General features: G+C 55.2%; 6 protein-coding genes across 7 annotated transcripts; 3 read left to right on the top strand and 3 right to left on the bottom strand.

Annotated features, from left to right (window-relative positions):
• Positions 1–261: 261 nt before the first annotated feature.
• JDV02_000132 (uncharacterized protein) lies at positions 262–2,936 on the top strand. The gene is made up of 4 exons (XM_047980907.1): positions 262–640; positions 695–829; positions 890–1,698; positions 1,748–2,936. Exons 1-4 carry the CDS (start codon positions 510–512, stop codon positions 2,722–2,724), a joined length of 2,052 nt encoding a protein of 683 aa, XP_047836865.1. The 5' UTR covers positions 262–509; the 3' UTR covers positions 2,725–2,936.
• Positions 2,937–3,127: 191 nt separating this feature from the next.
• JDV02_000131 (uncharacterized protein) lies at positions 3,128–5,402 on the top strand. 2 transcript variants are annotated; one of them, XM_047980905.1, is made up of 7 exons: positions 3,128–3,464; positions 3,538–3,854; positions 3,931–4,306; positions 4,449–4,660; positions 4,786–5,010; positions 5,073–5,111; positions 5,168–5,402. In XM_047980905.1, exons 1-5 carry the CDS (start codon positions 3,182–3,184, stop codon positions 4,957–4,959), a joined length of 1,362 nt encoding a protein of 453 aa, XP_047836863.1. In that variant the 5' UTR covers positions 3,128–3,181; the 3' UTR covers positions 4,960–5,010; positions 5,073–5,111; positions 5,168–5,402. The 2 variants fall into 2 exon arrangements, with proteins under 2 accessions (XP_047836863.1, XP_047836864.1); XM_047980906.1 differs by having other exon boundaries at positions 4,449–5,010.
• JDV02_000130 (uncharacterized protein) lies at positions 4,964–7,210 on the bottom strand. The gene is made up of 5 exons (XM_047980904.1): positions 7,090–7,210; positions 6,771–7,032; positions 6,008–6,707; positions 5,639–5,943; positions 4,964–5,582 (listed from the first exon to the last, which is right to left on the bottom strand). Exons 2-5 carry the CDS (start codon positions 6,970–6,972, stop codon positions 5,518–5,520), a joined length of 1,272 nt encoding a protein of 423 aa, XP_047836862.1. The 5' UTR covers positions 6,973–7,032; positions 7,090–7,210; the 3' UTR covers positions 4,964–5,517.
• A 309-nt stretch (positions 7,211–7,519) lies between these two features.
• On the bottom strand, positions 7,520–9,876 carry JDV02_000129 (uncharacterized protein). The gene is made up of 2 exons (XM_047980903.1): positions 9,088–9,876; positions 7,520–9,039 (listed from the first exon to the last, which is right to left on the bottom strand). The coding sequence occupies exons 1-2, from the start codon at positions 9,797–9,799 to the stop codon at positions 7,793–7,795; spliced, it is 1,959 nt and encodes a 652-aa protein (XP_047836861.1). The 5' UTR covers positions 9,800–9,876; the 3' UTR covers positions 7,520–7,792.
• Positions 9,877–10,028: 152 nt separating this feature from the next.
• JDV02_000128 (uncharacterized protein) lies at positions 10,029–11,638 on the bottom strand. The gene is made up of 2 exons (XM_047980902.1): positions 11,345–11,638; positions 10,029–11,282 (listed from the first exon to the last, which is right to left on the bottom strand). Exons 1-2 carry the CDS (start codon positions 11,579–11,581, stop codon positions 10,185–10,187), a joined length of 1,335 nt encoding a protein of 444 aa, XP_047836860.1. The 5' UTR covers positions 11,582–11,638; the 3' UTR covers positions 10,029–10,184.
• An 886-nt stretch (positions 11,639–12,524) lies between these two features.
• On the top strand, positions 12,525–14,727 carry JDV02_000127 (uncharacterized protein). The gene is made up of 3 exons (XM_047980901.1): positions 12,525–13,564; positions 13,625–14,266; positions 14,317–14,727. Exons 1-3 carry the CDS (start codon positions 13,014–13,016, stop codon positions 14,582–14,584), a joined length of 1,461 nt encoding a protein of 486 aa, XP_047836859.1. The 5' UTR covers positions 12,525–13,013; the 3' UTR covers positions 14,585–14,727.
• The last annotated feature ends 2 nt before the right edge of the window (positions 14,728–14,729 follow it).

Here is a 14,729-nt window from a genome sequence, read left to right as displayed (position 1 = left end):
GCACTTCGTGCGTTAGCACTTAGGGACTTACTGTCACGCCTGCCCTGTGAGACAGATAGCAGTCCACTGAGTGGACATAACCCTTAAGGTTGCCTCAAGGGGCAGGAACAGCTCGCCTTGGCCTGGGACCGTGCCCGGCACATAGGAGCAATCGTCGCAGCACGTGCCCCCCTGAAGCTGCGCCCAGCGCGACGTCCAGGGCTCAGACCCACTGTGGCGGTCCCGCGACAGCAGCCAGCACCCTCCATCACAAAGGGCACTGCATCGAATCCAACAGGGCCCAAATGCCGGCGCGGTGAGCTCACCTGCCTGAATGGCGCAGCTCGACTCCATCCCTTGTTGGCCCCCTTTGCCCACTGACATCACCGCCAGGAACATCGCTCTCTCCCCGTCACGAGCGGCGTCGCCCGCGGCTTTTATTTTCATCCGCCTCTCCGAAACCCTCTGTCTTATCGTTATTGTCATCTACCGGCTCCTTACGGTGGCCGGCGCGTTCCCTTCCCAGCACCATGCCTATCCGCGTGAGGTCAAAAGCGCAGCCGGTGCGCGATATGAGCCCCGTGTCTGCCAGGATGGACTTCGACCTCCCCGACATTGCCGAAGACGACTCATTCCGCCAGGTCGTGCGCAAGCTATCTACGTAAGCCGGTATGCTGTTCCGTCCGGCACGATTGCCCAGGCTGATGCGCTGCAGATACTTCTACGACGCCATCGAGCTGCCCAGCACGTTTGAGCAGCTTAGGACAACTGCGGCTGGCAATTGCATACGCGTGCTCGTCGACCACCTCAACAACACCTGCACCAACCCTGCCATTGTCAATGCGCTACTGTGCGTGCCGAATTCTTCCCTCATCTTTTACGGGACCGTATTTGCTGACCGGGCTGCCAGCGCTCTCAAGTGGCACTATGCCGCCGATAGCGAGCATCAGGGCCTAGGCGAGGCCCGATCCAATGCCTGCGAGATCGTCGCCTGGCGCTTCCTCTCTCGGCTCTCTGAACGGGAGGCCATGAATTACTGCCTCTACGAGATCCCGGACCCCAAGGGAGACGAGGATGAGCCACCTGTCGAGCGCGACCAGGAAGCTGGCGAGACCTCCCCCCTGTTGCCGCGCATCCTGCCCAGCACCGGCGATGACGCCGGGCAGCGTCCGGCTGGCAGCTCGGCCAAAAAGGCTACTCTACTTAGCTCGTTGTCCAGACTGACCAACGCTAGCGAAGAGGCGTCTGATGACCTCGACCCGACCATCGCCTTCAAAGGCCTCAATGCGTTGGAGATAGCAGCCATTGCCGACGCCAAGCGTTTCCTCAGTCAGCATGCCGTGCAAAAGATCATCACTGGCATTTGGAACGGGGACATTGTGTTTTGGGATTCGCTGTCTGTGCACGCCTCCAAGAAGCACAAATATTACAATCCGCAAAAGTCGGACCCGTTCTCTCGCTTGCGTGTTCCCAAGTACCTGAAGAGCTGGGAGGTACTTTTTTTTGCAGTGTTTCTTGGCCTCTATTACACGGTGCTCATCGTACGCGACGAGGAGCACATTACCGTCACGGAAACCATCCTATATCTGTGGATTGCGGCCTTTTTCTATGATGAACTGACCGAATGGATGGATGCCGGGTCCGTCTTCTACACCACAGATATATGGAACTTGTTTGACATGATAATGATCTTCATCGGCTTCACCTTCGGCGTTCTCAGTAAGTTTCTGGTAATGGGCTTTTTAGAACACCTGCTCACCAAGGCCAGGGATCATTGGAATCACACAGCAAGACAAGCAGCTTACCGATGTCGCATTCAACGTGCTCTCCCTGGAGGCATTATTTATGATGCCTCGTATCTGCTCCATCCTGAGCTTGAGTCCGTACTGGGGTACCTTGATTCCCTGTCTCAAGGAGATGGGCAAGGACTTCCTCAAGTTCATGGTGCTCGTCGTCATCATCTACTTTGGCTTCCTGACCACCTTTTCACTCGTCGGCCGTGATACCTTTGGCCTTGGCAGGATGACAGGTATCCTTACCAAGATCTTCTTTGGCTCCAGCTACGTCGGCTTCGAGATCATGAACCAGATTGACCCCATCTTCGGACCGCCGCTGATGATCATCTTCATCACCCTCTCATCCATTCTTCTGACTGGCTCCCTCACGGGTATGCTGTCCAACAGCTTCTCCCGCGTCATCACTCACGCAAAGGAGGAGTATCTCTATGTTTATAGCGTCTACGTCTTGGAGGCGTCCACAAGTAATAGGCTTACGCATTTCTACCCTCCCTTCAACCTCCTCGCCCTGGCGATATTCCGGCCTCTCCGTCTCATTTTCCGCCGGGATGACAAGTTTCGCCAGGGCCGCATCGTCCTGCTCAAGGTCACACACCTGCCCATTGTAGGGGCAATCCAACTGTATGAGCTTGTTAGACGCAGGGTCACTGCTTCTGGCACGTTCAAGGGACCTAAGGAGGCCAAGAGAAGGCAGCCTCGGCCGTTCGCGAGGCCCACGTCTGGCAACCATAGCCGGCAGCTGTGGCCGTCTACACCGCGCATCGGATCACGCTCAACTGAGCGCCGACGTGAAGACGACGACCTGATGGAAGCGCCGACTGCTGTTGAGGCGCAGATCTTGGAGCTGACGAGCAAAATTGAGAAGCTAACTGCGGCTGTAATGGCTCTTCAGGAGAGCCCGTCGGCGTCGAAGGTCACATCAGAAAACCTCAGTGCGTCGGCGTCCTGAGGCGTTACCGCTTGAACCTGCGAGGCGGATGTGCGATGTTGTAATTGGTGTATGGTGCAGCTTGAGAATGGTGGCGAAACCGGATGCCGAATGACTCTCTGAACCTAGAAGACGTTTCCGTGGTGCAGGTGGTACCTTTGTTCATCCTGAATATGCGTGAATTCTTCGTAGTTGAGCTCTATCGAACAGGGTTAGACGTTGGCAAATCCTACGATGTTTTGTACCTTGCTGCTCTGTCGCATACATCCGTGTGGTGCCGTTGTCGTCCCCTGGAAAGTAGCCGATAGTGGACGCGGCGGGTCAGGGCCGAGACCCGGGGCCCCCCGGGCCGCGCCTCTTCCGGCCTACACTTGTGTGGCTTAGACCGGACTCCCCGCCTTCAACAGCTTGCAGCGTCACTTCACTTGAGGCCACGCACATCAGCACCGTGAAGATGCAAGGATAAGGATCAAGCAAAATGCAATCGCCAGCGAACGGGCGACCAGCCGGTAAGGAGCTCAGCGGACTCTCGGCAATCGAGATTCATGATGCCATTCAGCGTGGCGAAGTCACGGTGCAGCAATATGTGGAGGATCTGATTCGGCAGCATGAGAAGAGAGACGGCGAAATTCACGCCTGGGTTCACTACGACAAGGAATACATCCGGTCACAGGCCAAGGCTCTAGATGCGGTACCGACCGAAGTGAGGGGCCCGCTACACGGTGTAGCATTTGGTATCAAGGACATCTTCCTCACGCGCGGTATGTGAGCCTATACCATCATCATGCAGCATGGCACGACCTGACGCGAAGAGCACTTGACATGTGGTACTAGACATGCCGACGAGGTACTTTTCCCCTTTCCACGAATTTGACGGCAACGGTGCGTCAGACTCGGCCGCCGTTGGGGTCCTGCGCGCGTCGGGGGCGCTGCTCCTTGGAAAGACGGCAACAACCGAGCTTGCGTCTACAATGGTGGGCGGACCCTGCGTGAACCCGAGGAGCAAGGGCGGCAAGTCCTATACTCCCGGGGGTTCGTCCTCTGGCTCGGCGGCTGCGGTGGCGGACGGCCAGGTACCGATCGCGTTGGGGACACAGACCGGCGGGAGTATTGTGCGGCCCGGATCCTTTTGCGGTGTTTGGGCATTCAAGGTATGTTGAAGTGGCTTATTAGAAGAGGCTTCCCCGGGAGCAGATGTCCGATGGACAGCTGACGCGAATCAATAAGCCAACATGGGGTCTTGTCTCGACGGAAGGCGTGAGCCGCTGCTCGGTGACGTGCGACACCGTGGGCTTCTTCGCAAACCACGTCGATGATCTTGAACTTGTCGCGCGTGTCTTCCGACTAGAATTGGACACACCAGAGCGCGCAAACAGTATTAAGACACCGTTTGAGGTACGCGGGGCCCGGGTTGCCATGATCAAGACGCACGTGTGGGAGCTGGCCAAGCCGGCGACACGAGCGGCGTGGCAGCGTGCACGGGAGTTGCTCGTGGCGGCGGGCGCGCAGGTCGAGGATGTGGATTTGCCGGGAGGCTTTGCGCGGGCGCATGAATGGCGAGAGGTTATAGCTGGGAGCGAGGCGCGGTCTGCGTTTCTGTCACGTACGTTTATCCTTGCTTCTCACGCTTTGATCTTTCTTCGCCGCCTGTCAGCGCACTCGCAGCAGCCTTTTCGCCTATAATCAACTCTGCACGGATGCCGCGCAGCGCAGAATGTACGGATAACACGGAATATGGTGAGCAGGATACCTGGAGGACAAGGACAAGCTGCATGAGACCCTGCGCCCGTTTGTGGAGAGGCGGCACGTCCCAGGGCGGGACGACATAATCGACGCGCATGACGGCATCGCGGCCCTACGCCGTGAGTGGGACGGCATCGCGGCCAGGTACGATGCGATCGTCACACCGAGCGTGCCGGGGGAGGCACCCGAGGGTCTAGGCGACACGGGCAGCGCGGTGCGTACACACTCGCCCACTTTGCATCTCTTTCTTTGACGGCTCGGTTCTGAGGGCGCTCCGGTGTGATGGCGAGGTACAACACATACTAACTGCTGCTCTGGCTGGGCAACGCACTTTTGTAGGTCTTCAACGTCATGTGGACAGTGCTGCATGCACCGACGCTCAATGTGCCCGGCTTCGTGGGCGAAAGTGGCATGCCAGTGGGGTTGACAGTGGTTGGGGGGCGGTACAGAGATATGGAGGTTCTGAGGGCAGGAAGGGCCATTGGTGAGGTCTTCAACGAGAGCCGTGTATGACCGTGGTACGTTTTGGGGAGTCCATTGGTGAGGTCTTGACGTTCTTGAAAGGTACAGTAACTTCCAATTATTGTTCTCTAGGGTGAAGGGGTGCAGCGCTGACGGGTCGGTAGGGACGCCTTCAGATTCGCCTAAATACTCGATGTAAGTGGGTGAGTGCTGAGCTCAGATGACGTCCAAAGGAGTGTTAGTTAACTGACGCCTTCAGCCCGTGGTAGAGGTCGCGGACTTGTCAATCTTGAGAACCATTGACCCAAGTCGAATAAAAAGCGTCCATCGCGAGTCCCTCTGAGGACAAGAGACTTGCGTCGCGATTGAAGAACTTCTAAAACCATTTCGCTCGCCCTCTCTTTCCTCTTTCTCCGAATAATCCCTAATCGATAATCGACATGTGACTCGTCCTGGTTCAATGGCGCGCGAGAGCCTTTGGCCGTACGCTTTTGTGGCATAGCTTCCTACCGGCCCTCGGAAGTCGGTCCCGAAAGCCACTTCCCGTTTCTATTCTAGTCTTCAGGGTAATTCGCGGCAGTAAAGTTGTTAATGAAGCATTGCTCGTCGTCACAACGTTGCTGAGTAACTTCTCTCCGACTCTGGAATCTCGAGCCCCAACCACTTCCAGCAGCCTACAGTTGTTGGTCAGTATGTCGAGCATAAAGTAGGTCAAGTGGTATGAGATTACCGGAGAGATACAGATCGGTGCCGAAATATTTCTTCAGCACCTCCGGCCCCGATCTTGTAGAGTCGGGGTTTGACGCAACGGCGCTCTTGCCAACGGCCATCGCAATCATGGGCGCAAGATACACGAGCTCCCGGTACTGTGGCTCATGGCCAACGCTGTTCTCCAATGTTTTTTGGTGAATGTTCATGGCGATGCAGTATCCGCCATGCATGGCGCCGCCGCAGCGCTTGATGCCAGACCATTTGGCTGCGTCTCCGGCGCAGTAATGGTACTCGAAGTTTGGCGTGTCGGCGGGGAACATTAAGCTACAGTGCGTAAGTAACAATGGAAAAAATTGGCCCAGATGACTCTTCCAAGGCAGCAGCTTACTTGGGTTGAATGCGAACATGCCCCGAAGGGGCGACGGCGGCACCGGGGAGGAACCTCGTTGACGGTACACCATTGGAAATGGCCGTGATGACCATGCTCGCTGGAACCTGGACGCCGTTGGTGAACTTGACGTCGTATTCACCGGAGCGTCCTCCTGCTTCGATCTTGTCGCAGCTTTCCATTCGATGGCCCATGAATGTTTCGACATCTGCTCCCTTGAGCAGATCCAAGGACGTATCCTTACACTCATCGGTAAGACCCTCAGACGAGAGAAGTTTGTCGCGAGAGTGAGCGAGCATAACCTTGATGTCAGGCATGACGAGCTTCAATTCGGCCGCCATTTCCACCCCGACAGCGCCACCGCCGACAACCATGACGCCGTGTCTTGCGTTTTGAGCTTCTTTGATATGGTTGTGTACCTCTGCCAAATAGTCCGAATAAGTAAGCGACTGCGGAACTACCGGCCAATCTCTCCTTAACCCGGTGGCGGTGACCATGTAGTCATAGTCAAGGATATTCTCCTCGTTGCTATCGTGGGCAAGCACTGTAGCCCTCTTGGCGCTGCAATCCACGTGCGACAGCTTTCCGTGGATGAACTTGACGTTGGGTTCCTTGGAAAGCTTCAGGTCCTTGAACGGGACCCACGCCTGCTTGGAGTAGTTGAAGTCGGCCAAGGCAAGTGGAGAGCCGACGACGTGGACTGTTCGTGGTGTCAGAGGTGTACTGGATTCGAAGAATCGAGCACCCAAAGGTAAAAACTTACAAAACCCATCTCTCTCATCGACAATCACAATCTCGAACTGGACTTTGGGCCACTGGTCGTCGATGACATAGGGCTCCGGAGCCATGCGAGGGGGTAGGCCATGGTGTAGGTCCAGGAGGTTGACTGCCACGGCGAGGCCCGCATAGCTACCGCCGGCAATCAGAACCCTGACCGTTGTCTTCGAGCCCACGGCGGACGGCATTGCAGCGGAAGGGGGAAATAGCACAACAAGAAGGGTTGCAACGCAGGTCTACCGACAGCCCTTGGCTCTGGTGTTAACGTTTGAGCTCAAGCTCACCAAGAACTACCAGTTACGTACGAGGGCCAGAACCTTGCGCTGAATGGTGACGACTGTTGAGACAGCGAGGCGTTGGTCCAGTCGCGAGAGACAAGCACGCCCAAACTGTGCCAGCGAATGCCTAGATCGGCTTTAGGAAAGAATACGCGGGGATCAACTCGGGTTAATAGCAGGTAATAATAAATGTCTCATAGAAACAAACCGCGCGCGCGCGCCCAGACGAGCGGTCCAGGATCAACATGGCTTTTAGGGGGTTGTCCCGCAGTCCACGGTTCTGGTGAAATGCTGGGCACCCACGCGAGGAAGGTTTTCGGTACACACCCACTGGGCGTGTGCAGATACCCCCGTTCCACCTTTGCGGCGTCTGGTCATCGCTACGAGCGCCAAGCCAACTGAGGATTTTTTTGCTGCCAAGGAAATGCTGCAGATCGCAGCGCCTTTCTTCGTTGGTGTTCCAGTTGCTGCGCCGCGGACTTTAATCAGATGCATCTAATCAATCAGCCCCACCCACAAATGACCACCGAGAGGTTGGTGTGTGGGTATCACATTACATGTCGGAACCCCGACTGATTCCGAAAAACGCCGACGACAAGCAGTTCCCCACCAATGAAGCGATGCGATCTACATGCCCATTCAGGGCCGTCACGAACTCCCACGATCCTACCCACAAACCATCGTATGTGAGATGCCACGGCCGGACATGTAGCTTTTTGGAAATCAGGCTCTAGTCTACATGCCCATTCCCATTGCTCAGGGGCATGTCCCCTCCCTTGATAGCATGGGCGATCTGTAATGCCAGCGTCCGAGAAAATTGTCGGCACCATGAAAAGCTGCCCGTCATGAACCAGAAGCCAGGTATCCCCGTCGGCCTCCACCAGCCCTTTCTCTCTTGCTCGTGATCGAACGACCCAAAGCCTTCAAGTTTGTCCGCAACGTCGTCTCCCATAAGCTTTCGCACCGTCAAGATATTCCTCTCGTAGCCGGTCGCAAAAACAATCACGTCTGCGGCTATGCTTGTCCCGTCTGCCAATATGACAGATCGCTCCCCGAGCTCTTGCACACCTCCCTCGCACTGATGGACCTTGATGCGCCCATCGATGATCATCTGGCAGGCTCCCTGATCGATGTAATAATGCCCTCCAGTGATAAGCTGATGGTCTGCGAGTCCATATCCGTCCTCACCGGTACGGATGGCAAGTCCAGCCTTCCTAAGTCCGGCGAGCATCTCTCGATCGGCCTTGGCCATCTTACGCGTCAGGCCAATGCTCATGGAGCGAATGAGAGCGATAGGGATAGAGTTTCCGAGCAGATCCGCCTCTTCAGTTGTCAGACCTGGTGTGTTCCACAGGCCGAGCTGGAGGTTCCTCCACGTATCCCTAGACAGGCAGAAAATGGGGTTGCGCTGAACCATGGACACTTCTTGCGCGCCACAGCGCACAAAGTCCTGGGCAATATCGTGTCCGCTGGTGCTGCTCCCAATAACGACGACTCTCTGGGTCTTGACATCGGGCACGTTTCGGGCCGACTGATGCGCGATTGAATGGTAGATGATACCTTTGAACGCCCCCTGGTTCTTGAAGCTAGGAGTGATGGGAACGTCGCTGTAGTTTCCGGTGGCAAGCACGACGTGGTCTGGGTAGAGGACATCTTCTCCGTGCGGGCCATTAACTCGAACTTCGTATTTTGACCCAACCCTTCTCACGGACGTGACCGCAGTATTGAGCTGCACATCAAGGCCCATGATTTGCGAGTAGTGCTCCAGGAAATCGGCGGTCTGATCCCGATTGAGCCATTCGGGCCAATTGTCAGGATACTTCATGAACGGATAGTGGTCAGTGAAGGTCGGCGTATTGAGCATGATGGTTTCGTATCGCTTTCTCCAGGAATCGCCGACACGCGCCCACCTGTCGACGACGCGGGTTCTAATCCCCATGGCATGAAGGCGAGCGGCCAACGATATGCCGGCTTGGCCTGAGGCTGTTAGCGAGTGCTCACAAACAACGTCCTGTAAGTACATACCTGCGCCAACGATGACAACTGATGGCTCAACTTTGTCGCCGTTGGCCTGGCGGTCATGCAATAAGGGCGCGCCCCCTCGAATCCTTCGTGTCTCTAATTCTTCCTGGAAGTGAAGCTGAACTAGCTCCGTGTATACGGTCCATACTTTCCACTCTCCGCTGGGCTCGTTCACCAGTTTCAAGACACCATGGCCTTTACCAAATTTCGTTTGGAAAGAAAAAGCCGACTGCACCCAAAAGTCTCCAGACCATTCGACAAGGAATGGCTTCAACCCTCCGGATGAAGGCTTAAGATCGGTCATGACGACATCGGAGTCATGCAGATACGTGCTAATGTTCTCGAAGCCCCTCTTGGTGGTGATATCCCATGACAGTCCCAGCATGTCTCGCCACCAGCAGTCCGTGAGGAAGGACTCCGAAAGGCTGGCAAACTTGCGCTCTTCGAAACATATTTGCAGCTTGGAGAGCCACGCTGTGACGATTTCATTGGGATCAACGTTGTCCCTGCTCACATGGAGGCTAAGTTTTGGAAACTGAGGTAGCACGGTGCCATCCATCTCGAGAGTTGGTGCCACAAGGTGGCAATAACCCGGGATCGCGGAAAGGCGCCGGTAATTCTCAAGGTGGTGGCAGCTGATAATGGAAGGGGGTGTTCCTGACTGAACCGGTGGGCAACAGAACGAATCTTGGATGGGCAGTATACCGTCGAGCATGTCCAAATATAAGCATGAAGGACGGGAGGTGATGTACCATCCTTGTCTTGCACCAGGATTCGGGGCTTGGAGGAGGCGTGGAGCACGGCGATCATCGGAGGCCATTATGAGAGACTACGAGCACCTACCTATGATGCGGGGCTCCGCTGAGAAGACATGGGAGAGCTATGGCCTGAGGAGCTACAGCAGTAGGGGGGTGTATGTATCAGGGGATATCTGCTCACGGAGCCTCCCCTTGCGCCCATACATCTACCGCAAGGAATATCCATATTAGATCACTTATGCTTGGCAATACGGAAGTGTTCCGCCTGTCTCTTTTCTCTGCTTGTTGAAGGAACCATGATGTAAGCGTCAACAAGACATCGAGTCGTCTATACTCCTTTTACTAGCCCCTCCAAACTGCTTCCAAGGCAACGAAGAAGGTCATGGGGTTGGCCTCCAGTCGCACAACGTCGAACCTCTCGTCTGCCGCCTTGAAAATCGTCCTCCATGCCTCAGCCGGGCGCTCCTGAGCGTTGAAAAGAGCCATCATCCTCAGGTCTGTGGCTGTACCCATCTGCTGAATTGAGCGTGGTGTGTTTGCGGCGCCCCCATCGGCCTCCTGGTGTCCAACATAATCCAGGAAGAAGACTTTGCTGCCCGGTCGCAGCGCAGGTACCAGAGCCTTGAGGATTTTGACGCATTCTTCATCTGGCCAATCGTGTAGAATGAGCTTGATGAGGAAAATGTCAGCTTCAACGGGCTGCGCGTTGAAGAAGTCGTGAGCTTTAAAATTGACACGGTCTTTAAGGGCGTCTGGGCGGTGCCGATGGAAGACCGACTCGGCGTGGGGAAGATCCTCGACGACAATGTTGAGATTTGGGAAGCGCTGCGCCAGGGCGAATGAATCATGGCCTCCGGAGCCACCGAGATCAACAATGGTCGCGTTTCCGAGAGCCTTCCAGTCAAAAGACTCGGCCAGTGTGGACTCCAGGTGGAAAATGTCTTTGATGTAGCGCATAAACTCGACGAAGTTTCTTTGGCGCCAACCCTTCTCTTTGCCCTCACCATCATTCTCAATGAAGTCCCATGACGTTTTATAGTTGCCAATGCAACCACCTCGCTGGTAGAGAGCAAAGGCAGTTTCGCCGATTTCCTTGGTCAGAGCTGGCTTGCCACGCGAGTAAAGCTCCAGCGCGCGGTTCGTGGCCAGCATGGGCGCTCCTGCGTCGTCAATGATGGTAGAGACAAGCGCACGAAGTCCGGAAGACTTGGCGAGAGCTGCGGAACGAGAGGAGTGAGAGACTCGCTTCGTCACTTTGAAGTCGCCGTCTGGTGCAAAAAAGCGCAAGGTGGTGGCATGTCTGAGGACGCGGTCCACCACCTCCTCGGGCAGCTGTGCGTGATCTGCGATCTCCTTGACGGATGAGGAACCGTCCAAGGGAACAGCAGACCAGAAATCGAAGTGATTCATGAGATTCAGCGCCATGATGTCGGGAACACACTAGATTCCCAGTTTGTAAACGGGTTTAATCGCACGGCAGGCATTAAGGTCTCAAAACTTACTGTATGTACGTGATTGAAGATGCTCTCACTTGGCCCCTGGACCAAGTACCATAGATCTGTTATCTTGTCGAGCAGCGTCTGACGCTGCAGAAACATCTCGCCGCTCAAGTTCTCATAGCTTACTGGACTGTCAGCCTTGAAACTCGGCTCGGTGATTTTCTGTTCAGCCAGCGACTTCGTGAAGCTATCCGACAGGGCCGTGATTTCGGCCGCCAGGCCCTGAATACTCTCACTCATCGTGTTCGGTTCACTGTCAGTGCATGTACCTGTGGTTTGCCCCTGATGAGGATAAAGGGGGTACGGATGATTACTGGAGTAAATTTATACCGCGAACTAAATCGCAAGCAACCGACTGCATTACGAGGTATCGTCCCAGTACGGCGCGCTACCGCCACGCATGTGCCTGCAGTCAACCCCCTCAATTGACCGCGCCGCCAAGTCAAGCCACAGCTGCGCAGCAGTCGATGCCAATTCCGGTGTGGGATGGAAGGCCTCGGTGCCGCTGACTTACGTACGGCAGTGGAGCCATGATGCTCATGGCACGATGCGTAGCGTTTATGACCAGGGATCCTAGTGCCTGGTGGCCGCAGTGAGCTTCATGTTCTTGACCGGTGTTTAGATGTACCGCAGCCTCGGCCGAATGCCTGCAAGTCACACGGCCCCCAAAGGTGGAGTCGACCCCCATCTTGCCCTTCTGCGGCCGCATTGTTCACCACCTGGTGGCTCCCACGAAAATCATCGGTTGACAAGGCTCACACCCTGTACATTGGAATACATGGCTGCGCCTCGTACATGCAGTCTCGGCAGCGATCACTCCCATTTCAGATCTAGCTGACATGTGCGACCAAGGTTCGTCGAGGAGCGCGAATTCTGTACACGAAGCTCGAGAGATGAGGCATGCCGAGTCCTGGCTAGCTTCGTTCGTGATCCAAGTCTTGGTCCGCTAGCTAGGCCGCGCAATAAGGTCGAGTATCGTTATTGCCGAAAGAAACCATGCTGGGTCGGGGGGCGCCGCCGCCGCCGTGCCCCTCCAGAAGGAAGCTCCCGCCGCCCCAAGAAAATGCCGCAGGGTTTGGCTCGATGGTGGCGGCGCCATCAAATCTTATCAATCGGATCTGAAAATCAGTCTTGGTGAGGTGTCTAGGGTTGGTTTAGCGGATTGTCCCACAACTCTTAAGCATGACTTGTGGAGCGTCAGGGGAAGGAATCTGACGCACGGCAGTGCTGCATTCGCCGCTCACGACGCTGCGGATGGAGGAGTTGCCCGAACATTTAGACGAACACGGGCGATATTCCTCGCCGTGTCTCTTGGTTGACGAGAATTGGCCGAAGAACATTCATCCACCAAAATGACTGGCATGGGTCCTGCCAAGATATTGCCAAATGCCAAGGCCTGAATGGTGTGTCACCAAGCTTGTTGAGCAAGATCCGCAGTGGCACGTCGTAGCGACGCTCCATTGAAAGAGTGAGTGATAGAGTAAGCGAGATGGGCATTTTGAATTTCACATTATGCAGCGATCTGGGCCTTGGGACCCAGCCCGACGGGCCACCCGGTTCATAGAATCCAAATGGTAAAATATACTCACATGGCCTGACTGTGAATCTTTCTCCCGTCAGAAATGTCCACCAATTGCAAAGAACAAACAAAGTCCCTTCTGCTGAGCGAGAGATGGATAATCAGAAAAAGGTTTTGATGCTGACCAACTCCGAGTTGGGACAGGCAAATGTCTTTCTTGCGGTCGCTCATGAGCTATTACAGCTCGACTCACGTGTTCAGGTTGATATTTGCTCCTTTGCGCCATTGGCAAATCACGTCTCGTCGATAACTCAGCCTGGCACCGGCAATGGAGGCAACGGCAGAGTCAGTTTCATCCAGTTATCAGGCCCGTCTTGGAAAGAGGCACTTTTCGGTCGCCCAGATCACCAGTTTCAAGAGCTGTGCGATATACGGCCGACAGTCTGGAACGTTGCAAAGGCCACCAAGCTGACCCGCATTGGTTGCCCCTGGACGCCGGAGGAGGCCTGCGACACGGTCAAACAGCTGGAACAGATAATCACGGACACAAAGCCAGACTTGATTGTCGTCGACAACGCCTTTCCTCCGGCAGTGACAATCTGTTACAAGCTCAAGCCAAACTGGGTCGTACTGTCTCCCAACACTTACAAGGAGTTTGCGCTGGCCAAACAGCCGAATCAGCAATACTACTGGAAATACCCGCCGTAAGATTAGTTAGTGTCTGCAGAATAGGGGCTCGCTGAAGCTGACGTATGCTGCATTAGACCGAGATCTACTATTCCGTTCCCAGTGCCATGGTATCAGATACCCTTGGTGTACTACATGGTCCGAAAGATGTTCCTGAACGATTCCGATACCTGGATGCTCCAACATGTCCAGAAGATGAAAGAGACTATCGATACCGACTATGCAGACTGGGCGTACATATCCATTGTCCCCCCAGAAGGCTTAAAGATCCTTCTTGCGGCCCGCCCAGAGATCGACTTTCCGTTCGATGTTATGCCCAAGCACATGATTCCGTGCGGTCCGATATTGAAGCCTACTCAAGCAATTGGCGATGCGGACCCGGATCTCGCGAAGTGGCTAGCCAGGCGCCCTACCGTTTTCGTGAATTTGGGCACTCATGCATCCGTGACAGAGAAGAAGGCTGTCGAGATGGCGAAGGCCTTGAGGCACCTCCTCCAAAGAGCAGAAAAGAGACACACACAGTTACAGGTTCTCTGGAAGCTTCATCGACGCGGTGACTATGAGCTGTCAAGCTTGTCTGATGTGTTAGGGGAGAAGTGGTTGGAGCATGTCCGCATAACTGACTGGCTTGACGTTGAGCCCACGGCCGTCCTGGAATCTGGGTACATCGCCTGCTCCGTGAATCATGGAGGAGCAAACTCTTTCTTCGAGGCTATTAGGTGCGTACCCGGTTCCGACTTCCCGACACTGCGCTTACTGACCCGCTCAGTGCCGGAGTACCTCAGGTAATTCTGCCTGTTTGGGGTGACACCTACGACTTTGCGAAGCGCGCGGAGTGGCTCGGCATCGGCAAGTTTGGTAACCCTCGACATGCACCGGACGTTGATGCTAGGGAGCTTGGGCGTAACTTGGAGAAAGTACTGTTTGGCCCTCGGGCACAGGGAATAAAGGAAAAGGCACAGCGCCTGGCAGATCTTTGTCGCGATGGTGGTGGTGGACGACGCATCGCAGCTGAGCATATTTTACAGATGCTTTAGAAGCGAAATTAGGGTTTGTAGTCTTGGAACTGGTCTTCAGCATAAATGTCCTCGATACTGTCAGTGGCACCGCAAGGTTGGACAACTTGGTAGCACACCAATCCGCGCGAGATTAAGAAGGGCACCACATGGCCATGTACTACGA

The sequence above is a fragment of the Purpureocillium takamizusanense genome, chromosome 1 (genome assembly GCF_022605165.1).
Source record: "Purpureocillium takamizusanense chromosome 1, complete sequence".
Lineage (NCBI taxonomy): Eukaryota > Fungi > Ascomycota > Sordariomycetes > Hypocreales > Ophiocordycipitaceae > Purpureocillium > Purpureocillium takamizusanense.
This window is presented reverse-complemented; position numbering and strand designations above follow the sequence as displayed.